The sequence below is a fragment of the Monodon monoceros genome, unplaced genomic scaffold (assembly GCF_005190385.1).
Source record: "Monodon monoceros isolate NGI ecotype Baffin Bay Population unplaced genomic scaffold, NGI_Narwhal_1 Super_Scaffold_19, whole genome shotgun sequence".
In the NCBI taxonomy this organism is placed as follows: domain Eukaryota; kingdom Metazoa; phylum Chordata; class Mammalia; order Artiodactyla; family Monodontidae; genus Monodon; species Monodon monoceros.
The window spans coordinates 65869069-65883822 of record NW_021703775.1 but is presented as its reverse complement, the minus strand read 5'-3'; the positions used below and the strand labels follow the sequence as shown (position 1 = coordinate 65883822).

The 14754-nt window shown below is 40.3% G+C and overlaps 1 protein-coding gene across 1 annotated transcript in view; it reads left to right on the top strand.

Annotated features, from left to right (window-relative positions):
- Window positions 1-6985: 6985 nt before the first annotated feature.
- The window catches only part of WDR43 (WD repeat domain 43), a 48100-nt gene continuing 40331 nt past the window's right edge, over window positions 6986-14754 (top strand). The window contains exons 1-2 of the mRNA XM_029231943.1: window positions 6986-7236; window positions 14024-14161. Coding sequence (XP_029087776.1) covers window positions 7012-7236; window positions 14024-14161 — 363 coding nt within the window. The 5' untranslated portion in view covers window positions 6986-7011. The remainder of the gene's footprint in view (window positions 7237-14023; window positions 14162-14754) is intronic.

The following is a 14754-nucleotide window of genomic DNA, read 5'->3' as shown; positions in this document are numbered from 1 at the left end:
TTAAAATAAACAATGACTGCACAACAGTTATAAAGATGAAGATGCAGAACTTCAATTGGAAATTCAAGAAGCAGAACTTCAATTGGTCATTCCAAGACTACTTGGAATTTTTGTTTGTGTTTAAAATGTTTCAGCTGTAGAGACATCCGAAAACTACTTAACTACTCAAAGAAACAAAGGCATGAACAGTATTACGATATTTGAAATCCCTTATGAAACATGATTTTTATGAAAAAACTCAACCTTACGTCAAACTCAACCTTATGTTTCAGCCTTTTCTTAACTATCTGTGTGTATGCTGTTTCATGTAAAATAAACCGTTTAAAATTTAAATTACTACAAAATGTTGTCTAGCGATTGGGAGCAAATATAGATTGACAAATCTAGCAGCACTAACTATTGAACATAAATATGCGGAGATCAATTTTGCTAAAGTTATTGACAGATCTGCAGAAGTTAAAGGCTTGAAAACAAAACTAGCATTACTTAGCATGCTTTTGAGGCTCATCCATGTTGTAGCATATAACAATAGTACTTCATTTGTATTGCTAAATAATACTCCATTGTTTGGATATACCACATTTTGTTTCTCCATTCACTACTTGATAGACATTTGGATTGTTCACAGTTTGGGGCCATATGAATAATAATACTGCTATGAAATGTATGCATGGACATATGTTTTCATTTCTATGGGTATGTATCTAGGAGTGCAATTGCTAGGTTGCAAAGGAAGTTCATGTCTAATTCTTTTAAGAAACTGCCAAATTCTTTTGCAAAGAAGCTGTGCCTTTATTACACTTTCACAAGAAATAGATAAGGGATCTGGTTTCTCCACATCCTCACCAGCACTTGTTATTGTCTGTCTTTTTTATTATAACCATCCTAGTAGACATGAAGTGGTATCTCATTGTTGTTTTGATTTGCATTTCCTTAACAGGTAATGATGTTGAGCATCTTTTCATGTGCTTTTTAGCCATTCATGTATCTTCTTTGGTGAAATGTCTATTCAAGTCTTTTGCAGATTTTTTAATTGGTAGTTTGTCATCTTATTTATTTATGTATATTTTTGCATGTGGATATCCAATTGGCCCAGTACTATTTATGAAAAAAACTATTCTTTGTTCATTAAATATCTTGGCACCTTGTATATATATCAGTTGACTTTAGAAGTAAACATTTATGTCTGTACTCTTGATTTTGTTCCATTGCTCCATGTGTCCATACTTGCGTTATCACTCTGTCTTGATTACTGTCACTATAGTTAGTTTTGAAATCAGGTACTGTGGCTGCATCACTTTGTTCTTCTTTTAAAAAATTGTTTTCACTATTTTAGGTCCTTTGCATTTCCACATATATTTTAGGATCAGCTTATCAATTTCTACAAAAAAATCCTGATAATATTTTGATAGGGATTGCATGAATGTATAGGGTGAATTGAAGAGAATTGCCATCTTGACAATACTGAGTTTACCAATTCATGAACATGGAACGTCTTTCCATTTACTTAGGTTTCCCTTAATTTCTATCAACAATGTTTTTACTTTTCAGAGTACCAGTCTTGAACTTCTTTTGCTAAATTTATTCCCAAGTATTTTATTCTTGTGCTATTTCAAATGGAATCGTTTTCTTAATTTAATTTTCAGATTGTCCATTGATAGTATGTAGAAATACAATTGATTTTTTTGTATATTGATTTAGTATCTTATGACCTTGCTACATTCAGTTATTGGTTTTAGAATTTTTTGTGAATCCCTTGAGATTTTCTCTATGTCATTTGTGAATAGATACTTTTACTCCTTTCTTTCCAATTTGCATGCCATTATTATTATTATTAACATCTTTATTGCACTAGCTAGAACCTCCAGTAAAATATTGAGTAGAATTGATGAGAATGGACAGTATTGATTTGTTCTCAATCTCAGGAGAAAAGCATTCAGTCTTTCATTATTAAGTAGGAAGTGAGTTGTGGGGTTTTTTTGTAGTTTTCCTGTATGAAGTTGAGGATGTTCCTTTCTACGCCTAGTTTGTTAATTTTTTTTTTTAAATCATGAGTGGGTGTTGGATTTTGTTAAATTCTTTTTCTGTATCTTTTGAGATTATCATGTGTTTTTAATCCTTCATTCTATTAATATGGCATATTAGATTTTTGAATGTTAAACCTAGTATTCCGGGGATAAATCCCATGTGATCATGGTATATAATCTTTTTTATATATTACTGGAGTTGATTTGCTAATCTTTTGTTAAGGATAGATAGGATCTTTAATAATTCCTATTATCTTTAGGACTAATAGGAATTAGTTAAGTTAAATTGTTAGTTAGTAGGTTGGATGAAGGGTTGGCATTGGGGCCTGAGAGAGGATTGGAAGAGCGTAAATTATGGGCATGAGTAAGAGAGCAGAAGCCAGAACAAAGGTGGTAGGGCAGGAAACCAGGATCAGATCAGAGCCTGGGGTGTGATGTTTGAGGCAGTCTACAGTGAATGAGTGATGATGCTGGGGAGATTGACAGAGACCAGGTTATAGCGTGTTCTGTAGTCCATATATATTGAGCAGCATAGAATTTCTTCCATAATTGTCAGCAAGCTTGTGAAGATTTTTGTTTTTGTTTTGTAAAGTAATCAAGTTTTTTTTAATATTTATTTTTATTTATTTGGTTGCGCCAGGTCTTAGTTGTGGCAGGCGGGCTCCTTAGTTGCAGCTTGCCAGCTCCTTAGTTGTGGCATGCATGTGAGATCTAGTTCCCTGACCAGGGATCGAACCTGGGCCCCCTGCAGTGGGAGCATGGAGTCTTAACCACTGTGCCACCAGGGAAGTCCCTGAAGGGTTTTAAGTAGAGAGGTAGAATGGTCACATTTATGATTTGCAAAGATCATAAAAATGTAGCAGCCTGGAGAAAGGGAGTCCAAATAAAGTAGTGGTGGCAGTTCGGGTAAGAGATAGAAGGCTCAAACAAGAACAGAGGTGGTAGAATTGGATGGAAATGAGGAAATTGAATGTGGAATTACTTCAGAGATAAAAAAGACTGCTGATTGATCAGATGTGGGTATGGTTTGGGTGGAAGTAAGATGTGGGGTTGGGTAGTAATCAGGGTTGATTCCTTGCTTTTTACAGTGGCTAACTCGGTGGCTGGTGGTATCACCAACTGAGGCAAAGGACAGAAAAGAATCAGCACAATTAGATTCAGCTGCATGTGCCATAACCCAAGATGTAGTAGTTTAAACAAGAGGGAAGTTTGTTTTCTGTTGTATAAAAGAAGTCCTGAGGATTTGGTCCAGGACATATATAATGCTTCAGGGTCCCTAAGTTCTGCTATCTTTCTGCTCTACCATTCTTAGCATGTTATTTTCTCCTCAAAGTCCAACACGGATGCTTCAACTTTGGCCATTACATTTCAGTTCCAGGGTTTAAGAAGAAAAAAGCAATGGAGAATAGCATACCCTCTCACTTTAAGGATATTTTGTTCTGGCCCATAGTCATATGGCCTACCATTGTTGCAAAGAAGGCTGGAGAATGCAGTCTTTATTCTGGAAAGACATATGCACAGATAAAGAAGTAGTGCTGTAAGGAACCCTGATGTTAGAGAGTGGGACGTGAGGAAGATCCATGAGAAATGAATAAGAAGAGCAGCCAGAGAAGTAAGAGAAAGCCAGGAGGGTGTGACGTCATGGAAGACAAGCATGCTAATGACAAGTCAAGTAAGATGTAGACTTAGAATGGACACATATGGTAGCAATGTGGTGCTTGCTGGTGGCCTTGAGAAGAGTTTTGGTGTAGTGGTGGGTGGGGCTGAACGTCCCATTGCAGGAGAGAAATTGAGAAAATTAGACTATTCTTTTTTCTTTTAGTTTTGTTTTAAAGGAAAGAAAAGATTGGGACAGTAATGGAGGGGGAAGAGGGGTCAAGGGAATTCTGTTTTTAAAGAAGAGAAAAATAACAGTATGTTTATATGTTGATGAGAAGGATTAAGTTGAGAAGTAAAAATTGACAGACTTTCTGGAATAATATCCTTGAGAAGGATTAAGTTGAGAAGTAAAAGTTGACACTGATAGAGGAAAGACTTTTTGGAATAATATCCTTGAATGGGCAAGAGAAGCTGGGATCTAGAACTTATGTGGAAGGGTGGCCTTTGCTGAGATCACGGAAAGTTCATCCATAGTACCAGGAGAGATGGAGCACAGGTGGGTAGATTCTGTGGTATTGGGAGCTTGTGAAAGTGCTCTTGTGATTGCTTCTATTTCCTCATGAAATCGTAAGCAAAATCATCCACTGAGAGTGAGGATGGAGGAGGAGGAGGTTTGGGGTAATAGGACAGTCTGTCCTAATGTCTAGGACAGTGGAAGAGTGAATGGATGAGGGAACAACTGTTCGATAATCTGTTAGCATCGACTTGCCATGTGAAGTTTGTGATCACGAATTCGAAGTGGATGAGAGTCCTAATAAAGTGGCTGTGGCTTTCTCTAATCATGTTCAGCTGCTTGTAGGTGGAGAGTTAGATTTTACCGGGCTTGTGTTTTGTTTTGTTTTTTTTTGGCAGCGCTGCGTGGCTTGCAGGATCTTAGTTCCCTGACCAGGGATCAAACCTGGGCCCCCTGCAGTGGAAGCTCGGAGCCCTAACCACTGGACCACCAGGGAATTCCCCAAGCTTGTGGTTTTTACCAAGACTATTTTGTGGGAAAGAGGCAAGGGAGTTGAGGGTTGTAATGACAGAGGTTAGGATAAATTAAGGGGGAAGTGCAGCCATCGGGGAGTAGGGATGAGGGCTGGTGAAAAGACTGTAGGATCAAATGAATTGATGGTCCGGTAGGGTAGAAGGACTGGCTGGATGCTGAGAGCTAGAGGGAGTGAGCTGGAAAGATAGGAGTTGGTGGTTACAGAGTAGTGTGTAGAAATTGAGATTATGGAAGAGGTGCAGTTATTTGGATGGCAAGGTCTGCTACATGACCATGGGAGTGAGTGGCTGGTGTAGCATAGAGATTACTGAAAGGGAGGAGGTCAAGGAATTGATATGCTTGGGTATCGGAGGGTCATCTATATAAACACTACATACTCTCATTGGATCAGGTTGCCGTGCTCAGAGATGACTTGGGTTAGAAATCAAGTTCTTCCTCCATTGCCCGGCTCTATATGTCAGTTTTCTTATCGGAAAGATGTAGATGTTGATAGTTTCTACATCCTAGGGCTGTTGTGAGGACTAAATGAATTAATACACATAAAGCACCTAGAACGGTGCCTGACATATAGTAAGTGCAAAATAAGCTTTTATTTTTATTTGTATATTTATGACTAACAAATCCATAACTCTAGGTCAGACCTATCTTCACACAGACTCATGCGTGGTTTTTTTTTTTTAATATTTATTTGTTTATTTACTTTTGGCTGTATTGGATCTTTGTTGAGACTCTGTGTTTGCGGCACGCAGGCTTAGTTACCCTGCGGCACACGGGGTCTTAGTTCCCTGACCAGGGATCGAACTCACGTCCCCTGCGTTGAAAGGTGGATTCTTAACTGCTGGACCGTCAGGGAAGTCCCTCATGCATGTTCTTTTATAACAAAAACCCTAGAAATAGTTGTCTATACTTTTCTGCCCTTTCTCACCTCCCATTTTCCCCTCTACTCTCTAAAATAAGTTTTTTCCCCCTACCTCTCTTCTAAAAATGCTTTTGAAAAGTCGCCAATGGTCTTGATCTTGCCAAGTTCACTGATTAATTCTCAGTCTTCATCTTACAGCATTTGACATGGCTTTGATTATGTCTTGCTTCTGAAATCCTTATAAAAATTTTGGCTTTCCAGGGCATCTCATTCTCCTGGGCTTTCATCACTGTTATCCCTTCTTAATCTCCTTTGCCGGGTCCTCTTCCTATTCCTGATAAATTGGCACATTTTTGGGGCTAAGTTTTTTTCTCTATTTATACTTACACCCAAGATGATCTAACCATACAGTTTCAAATAGCATCTGTATGCTAATGTGATCTACTCATATATCTGACTTCCTACTGAACCACTCTATTTGGATGTCTACTGAACATCTCAAACTTAACTGTCCAAAACAGAAACAGTTGATTTCTACTCCACCCAGACCCGTTTCCTCAATTCAGCTAATGGTATCACCATTCACTTATTCCCTCAAGGCCTTAGCGTCATCCTTCACTCATGTCTTTTCCTCCTCCTTCACAATCAATCCATTTAGCACGTCCTGTTGGCTCCAACTTCAGATTAAATCTGGATTTGGACCACTTCTCACCACCTCTGCCACGTCATTCGAGTCCAACCCACCATCCTCCCTCTCTCTTGTCTCTTTGCTTTCATTCTTGCCCCTCTACAGTCTCCATCCGGCATCCAGGAGGCCTTTTAAAATGTAGATCAGTTTATGTCTTTCCAAATAACATAAACTGCAAATTTTACCATGGCTTTCCCTACTTGTGAAAGACTCAAGAGTCTCCCATGGCCCTGAGGGTAGTGTTTTATGGCTTTCCTGCTGGTCAGTAAGCTGTGTGTGGGCTGAACAGTACCTGCCATTTCTTGAATCAGAATGCATAGATTTGGTGAAATGTTACGGAGACCTTAAAAAAACTGTCTCTCCCACCGTTACTTTCACACTGGTATGATTGAATAAATTGTTGTTATGTGAACACATGATTACAGCCTGTAAGTGGATAAGGAAAAATGGAAACAGTTGTCACAATCACGGAATTATAAGTGAACATTTCTTTCAAACATTGCGTTCAATCATGTTATTTAAATTAAAAAAAAAAAACCCAAAACTTTCTTTCTTTCTTTTTTAAAGGAAGGAGTCTTGTCAAGCCCCTCCACACGTCCCCAGAACAAGTTAGTATTGAGCCCACTGGGCCACCGTCCACAGGTAGGCCGTCCAACGCTCGCTTGCGTCGCGAAGAGCCACTCCCTCTGCTCCTTGCACTCCCTCCGCCCCACTTCCCCTCCAGGCCCCGCCCCGTACCGGTGCGCCTGCGCACGGGCGAACACGTGGCTGCCGCGGAGCCAGAGCAGCAATGGCGGCGGGTGGCGGAGGTCTTGCGGACCCCTTCTCCCCCGCGGGGATCCCCTGCGCCTTCTCCCCGCAAAGCCAGGCCTATTTCGCTTTAGCGTCTACAGACGGTCACCTGAGAGTGTGGGAGACAGCCAGCAACCGGCTGCAACAGGAGTACGTGCCTTCCGCGCACCTCAGCGGTACCTGCACCTGCCTGGCCTGGGCGCCAGCGCGGCTGCAGGCCAAGGTAAAGCGAGCTGGATGGCGCGGGGCGGGTGGCCGCTCAGGCTCAGCCTCAGCGCTTCGCGGCCCGGCGGCGCGCGATCCGGCATCGCGCGTGGCCCTCCGAGGCCCGAGGCGAGGAGGCACAGAGCGCGGTGGAGGCGCGCGCTGGGCCCACACCGTCAGCCCCGTGCGTGGCCTGTCCTGAGGGCAACGAGAGAGGGCGCGGCCAGATCCGACGGGCAGTGGACCGGAGCCCTCCTGGCGGGTTCCATGTGGTCTGGGCCCAGCCGTCGCGGGGGCCGCCATGTTCTCCGAGGCCCCGGGTCCCCCAGGAGCGGCTTCCTGCTACCAGGCCTGGCTCTCCTGCTTGCGCTTTTCAGAGCTCTGGCTTTTGACAGAGCCCCACGTCGGGGCTGTATTGTTCTCCGACCCCTACCCGGCTCATCGGCCTTGCGCTGGGCAGTTAGAATGAACAAGTCTATTTCCTTGCTTCCGGACACCCCCCTCCACCCCCCACTCTTGGGGGCCGGCTCACCACGTGTTCTCTTCCACGTCCAGGATGTGACTATTTGAAAGTGTTGACTTTTCCCAGACTCGTTTCCATTGTAAGCCATCTGAACCTTCTTGCTTTTAAAGTTTTAACATCTGCTCGGCTCCCCCTTTATACATCCCCTTTTCCCCAAGTCTGAAGTCTGCATTAGGATATGGAGGTAAAGTGAAGTTGTAGTTTAACTTAATGAACGTGAGTCCAGGTGGAGTTTCTCTTACACGGGGCACTGCTGAGTTAGGGAAGGTTTCTCACTCTTAGGGATTCAATGAAAGATGTCATTCACTGTGGAGTCACTTGGCTACATCAGCACTATTTCACACGCACGTGGGAACTGCGTGTATAAGGTAGCCAACCCGAATCAGTGCAGTGTGATTTGGAAGCATCAGGTATTGAGTTGTGTGGTATTTAGCTGACACTGTGTGTAAACCTTAAAAAGTTAGTATTTAAACACATACACACAAAAAAAGAAAAAAAACAGTGTTTAGTATAGATCTTAACTCCACCTGACTATCCTAGGAAACTTTCTGCTAACTTTTTAGGTTGAAAGTAGGGATACATCTAACTTGTTATACTTTGGATGAGTATGTTTAGGTGTTTTTCAGATCTTAAGCTTGATTTTCATAGTTTCTGGATGAAGTGACTCCTGTTGATCATTAAAGAGACCTTATCAGGGCCCTTAAGTCAAGCACAAAACTAGGACTTTAAAAAATTCAGTTGTCATTAAGATGACAGCACTCTGCATATTTCTCCTTTTCAAATTCCTGTGTTTGTATTTTAACGGTCTCGTAAAGTGTTAATAATTCTAATGGTGAGAGGAAATGTGGAGCAGTGGTTAGATGCATGGACCCAAACTATACTTCCTCGCTTTGAACCCAGGCTTGGCTTCATCGTAGGAATTGTGCCTCTAAATGGGAATAATAGTACTCACCTCATAGAGTGGTTGTGAAGGTGAACATACTTAATGATGCATAAAGCATTGAGAGTAGTTCTTGGTATGTAAGTGCTGCAAGTGTTAATTGTTATTACCTCTTATTTGCATGGTTAGTCCTGCAAGGTAGATAAAGACTAACTTTTTGCTTTGTTCGCGAAGAAGAAACTGAGGCTTTGGAAAATTAAGCAACTTGCGAAAAACCAAAAATGGAACCAGGACTAGAATGCAGGTATTTAGAGCCCAACTCTCTATTATCTGGAACAAATCATTCATATTAGGCTGGCACATATTTGTCACCCACTTGATATTCTCTTGACTTTCAATCATATTGTATGTGTCAGGAGTAAAACTTTTGCCTGGTCTTAAATTTCCTGTTAAAAGTCAGTTTTGGATTATTTATAGCAGTCTGATACAATAGAAAAATACCTAGATTTGGTTTCATACCCAGGACTCAAACTTGTTTTGTCACCTTGAGCAAGTCACTTTACTTTTGGAGGCCTCCTTGAAAAAGAGCTGGACTACATTAAAAAAAAGTTCTAACAGGTTTCAGTGTCCTTTTACTTGTATGCTCTCACTTTAGTCACCTGACTCTGTGAAATGCCCTGTAATTGTTACATTTTTAAAAACTGAGAATCAGAACTAAGAAAGTTTAAATGACTTCTCTAAAGCCTTATTAACTAGTGAAGTAGCTGTAGCCACTAGAGTCAAAGTACTTTGACTCCTGGTCCAGTGCTCTTACTGTAACCTTAGATCTTGAGTCACAGAATTGAGAGTTGGGAGGATGTGATTTTTAAAGATAGCGGTTGCTACAAATCACTCTTCATTTTCTACCTTTGCTCCCAGGTCCCTGGGTTATGATCCTTGCCACTTAAGTTTTAAGATGCTCTCTTAAGCCCTTATTTTACATGTAAATCAGTTTGTAGGAGTATTCTGCATCTGGTTCAGTAACTGGCAGTTTGCCACCCAAGGACAGAGTTTGGTGACATTACTCTTATCAGTGGAGAAAAATGAGTTGGTGCTGGGTTTCTTGGGTAACAGGAGCTAAAGCAGTGGTTCATAAATTTTTATAAAAATTAGATTGCTTCTTGGTCACAAAATGATTATAATTCTTTGCATTTATGTCACAGTAGTTTTTAGAAGATTTTTGTGTATATCATATAGCTGAGCATTTTATTTGGGTGATGGAGCCTGGGGGGCAGAGGACCTCAGATGATGATGAGAAAAGTGCAAGGATGGATTGATGGACTATGCATGGATGCTGTTCTAAGAGTTCCTCAGGTTTATGTGTGTAAACTGAGGCTGAGATGGTAAATGATATGCCAGAGGCACACAGTAAGTGGCTGAGCTACCCAGGAACTGACCCTGCTATTTCATTGTTCCTTTAAGATCCAAACTTTTCAATTTTTCCTTCTCTAACCGCTGTAGAGCCCTGAAGAAACAGACTGGCTACCACAATAAATGCATTTATGTTACATTGCTGTCACTGTAGTTAAAATGACCCCATATGGCTTAGTGCTTATTAAAGGAGGCACATGGCATTTCAGGCATTGGACAGGGCAAGCACAGCAGCATTAAGGATGTTTCTAGGAAAAATCTGAGCATCCCCAGTCCTAACCCTTAGGGACGCAGCACAATCCAGTTGTGTTCCTGTATAATGCTCTGTCTTAAGGTCTCTCCAGTGTTTAAACTTCAAAAGGCTATGGTTTGCCTAATAAATCTTATTGGCAGAAATAGAAGTTCCTGTGTATTAGAATTTGTTTTTGATGTACATACTGTATGTAATTACATGTAAAATGCACACATTTTGTTCATTGTTACCTGTGAAACTTAGACATTTGCCAGAGTAAGTGACAGTTAAGATAGGCCAAGAAATGGCATAGGAGACTAATTGCAGAGTGAAACTTGAAACTTTGCCATAATTTTCAGTGACTAGAGGTCAGTATTTTTCAAAAATAGGTTTTGAACCATTAGGGGATTGTGAAATAGATTTAGTGGGTTGTGACAGCATTACAATGATGAAGTAGACAATATTAGAGTGTATTTTGCATGGTAAAGGATAAGTTTTTTGGTGAAACTTGTTTCAGCTATATACACATTTTTATGAGTGTGTGTATTGGCTTTCCATGTAAACTCTTTTCTTACTCTGGGATCTTAGTCTGAAAAGTCAGGGCTTAATTGATCAAAATCAGACTTCTCATCACCTGGATGTGCTTTCCCCTCTATCTTCACTTCATTTGTACTATGCCTTGCTTTTATAAATCATGCACATTTAGACTCACTCAGCCTTCTGATTGCTTTCTAGATCAAATACTGCTTTCTTGAGACTGCTGTTGGCATTTATTGCTTAGCTCGGTCAGCCCTTCACATTGGAAAAGACTATTTAGTCTAAGTAATAGACCGAATCCTTTTGGTCTTCGTTCCTGGTACTTTCTGGAACTCAGATTTTCTTTTTTGTTTGTTTGTTTTTGTTCTTTTTTTCGGTCACGCCACGAGGCTTGTGGGGTCTTTGTTCCCTGACCAGGGATCGAACCTGGGCCCCTGCAGTGAAAGCGCCAGAGTCCTAACCACTTGACCTCCAGGGAATTCCCTGGAACTCAGATTTTCTGATTACAGATATATGAACTAAATTTTTAGCCTACCCTATCCATTCACTTTATATATTTACACATGTAATTAATGTGCACATGACATGAAACAAAGCAGTATGACTAAGACATTAAGGAAGAAATACAGGCAATTCAGATATACTGTGTCTGAAAGGAGAGGTTTTTGTGGAGAGATCATATTTGAGGTGGACCTTGAAGCAAGGATCGATTTTTAACCAAATTGATAATTGAGACGGAAAGAAAAAGGCCCCTCCCAAAAGAGGAAAAAGCAAATGGGAAAGTGTATTTGTGATTAGGGAGTGCAATGTAAGGATGGAATTGGAAATAAGACTGGAAAAGGTGGTTTGGAGGCAAATTGTGGATGCTTTTGAATGCCAAACAGTTTTTGTTTTTGTTTTTTTTGGGGTACGCGGGCCTTCCACTGCTGTGGCCTCTCCCGTGGCGGAGCACAGGCTCCAGACACGCAGGCTCAGTGGCCATGGCTCACGGGCCCAGCCGCTCCGCAGAATGTGGGATCCTCCCGGACCGGGGCACGAACCTGCGTCCCCTGCATCGGCAAGTGGACTCTCAACCACTGCACCACCAGGGAAGCCCTACCAAACAGTTTTTTTGATTTACTCTTCTCTGGGGAGTCACTGAAATTTTTGATCACAGAAATAACAGGTTCTGATAGAAAATGCCAACAAAAGTCTGTCATAATCTATAATCATCAGTACCACTAAACTCTTGGTTTCAGAAATATTTAGTAATGGGGTAATAGTTAAAATAGTAGATTTCACTAAAATGCACATTGGTTATATAAACTTCTTATCTGGTTGATGTCTTACTTTTTTGGACATGCACATCCTGCTGAATGGGAAGTTATTTTTAAAAAGATCATCCAACTCGGAGAAAACATACATGAGTCATTAGTTCTTTGAGGTTAATTAATTGGATTATTATTTAGGTTTAGACCAGTGATCCTCAAAATTGGGCATAGATTCTGTGATAACTCCTACCACTAGCCTCTGCTTCTCCTAAAAATAGAGATTTTGCTGATAGGGAAATCAGGGCTTTGAATATGTTAACGTTTAATTTCTAAAATTTCTTTGTGCTTTTTAATGCAAATTCACATCTGCAGAAAAACATATACATATTTGGACCAGCCTATGTTTCATACGTTAGAAACCTCATTGTAGATAATTTTAATTTGATTTGGGGAAAACCAAGAATAGAAGAAATACTTTCTAGAATCTTTCAGAGGAGAGGTTTCTGATGAGGTAGTAGTAGGTTGGTATAATTTCCTCTATTGTCCTTGCCTGAAATAGGTGTTTATGTCCGTAACCTTATGCAGAAACCACATTTGCCCTCTGGATTCATTCAGAGGCGGCTTTAGAAATTCATGTAACTGAAGGTGGGGCCTAGGACATTTCCTGACTAAGAATGTTACTGACGTTTTTATACTTTGGCTATTAATTGTGACTTCCGTTTTGAGTTTATTAATGTGGATACATTTCTCAGGACTTGCAAAATGTTCATTATTTTTTCTGTATTTAAAGTTATCTTATTTTTTATTAAATCTTTTAACTTTTTGTTGACTTAGAGCGTCCAATGAATCAAATTCTTCAAATGTAACATCTCTAGAGGATAACTAAGAGAAAAAAATGGAAAATGCCTTATAAATTTGCTCCTTGATTTTCTTTATGCACTGGTAACATTGTAGTTTTCATTGGTGGTTTTCTGGGTTGGGCAGATTTTATGTATCCTGGGCTGCTTTTTTGTGCTGTGGAGCAAAGATCTTCCACTATGGAGAAAATGTTCTCTTTTCTGTAATATTGGTCTCTTTTACACTAAATGGATTTCTCAGAACTTCTTTATGCTAAAACATAGGCTAACAAGCTTTAATTTTAAAAAATTATAAACATATGGAAGAAAAAATTCAAAATTCAAAATTATTATTCAGCATTATAAACTCTAAAGTAGTACTCTAAAGTTGTGATCAATTGGTTGTCTTTCTGATGGATAGATGAGCTGTTCGTTTCATTTTTTGAATTAAATCAAAGAAGTCTTGGGCTGTTTGACACTAGATTGAAACTTGTGCCTCTTAAGTCATTAGAATCACAGAGACAACATGGAACTTTCATACTGACCCTTAAAGAGTCACTGGAACAACTTCTTTAGTGTGTGCTTTGCACTGCTGTACGAGTTACAACCATTTTTTGACTCTTAAGTGAGGTAATTGTATGTTTATAAATATAAAAACATTTGAGTCCCTTTTCCTGAAAATGAAGCCACAATGCAAGGAAAGATTTTGGGGGAGGTGGGGAGGGGGAAAGCATTGGCTGCTTGTGTATGGATCTGTAATCTCTTTGCTTCGGAGTGGAGGCTTCACTTCCTGTTGGGAATGGTTGGTTTCCGAGAAGTGGAAGCAGCATTGAGGCTGTTCGGACTTGTTAAGAGTAGAATACTACCAAGAGCATAACTCAGTTATCCTATTTGCCTTCCTTTCAGAGAGGTAGGAGATGGGGACAGAGTATTATGAGTTCTTTCCATTGGAGTAATTATTTTCTAAGTAGTGAGAAAGAAATCATCTGAGAGCAAATCACATCTCCACTTTAAAAAAAATTTTTCTTAGAAGCAGTCACATTCATTTGTGGGCTAGTGGGCATTTGCATTTATGCATTAATGATGTTTCAGTGTTTGAAATAATAAAGTAAAAAATTGTTTTTTCTTTTTTTTCCAGGAAGGTCCACAGAGGAAAAAAAGGAAATCAGAAGCTATAGGGACAAGTAACCAGGTTGACTTGTTGGCTCTTGGTACAGCAGTTGGTAGTATTTTATTATACAGTACAGTAAAAGGAGAATTACACAGTAAATTGATAGTAAGTATGTGTGTGTGTGTGTATTATATAAAAGAGCGATGACAGGAAACTGATTATTAGAGACTTACTAAAAACAAAGCAGCTCAGGATATGCTATAGGATCTGCAGTATGGGGGCATTTTTCTGCCCTTTCCATATTTAAAATTTTGAACAGTAATATTTGTTAAAGCTGTGATAGGTAACTTAGTCATTATTATAGGTCAGGATATGAAGAGTGTGAAGAACTATTGACTAGGCTTAAAATAAGAAAGGGTAGAAAGAATTCTGAGCATCACAGACAGCAGCTGCAGAAGGAGCACACCGCCTCCAGGGCTAGGGAACGAGGGAGGTGGTGGAATTATTGCTGAAACTCAGACCTTTGAGAAGCAGGTATTGCTCTCTGTGCTGATGTCTCTTGAGGGAGAGTGGCGCCATAGACTTAAGGTCCAGACCTCTGAGGAGGGGGTTTTAGCTGACTGCTGGTGTCTCTGGTTCTCCAGGTGTTGAAAAAACTGCATATTGGGTTCAGCTGCTGCCAAAAGGATTGCCCCTGCTGGGGTGAAGAAATGTTGGGGTGATGCAAACTGGGAGACAGGAAGGAACACCTCCGTTGT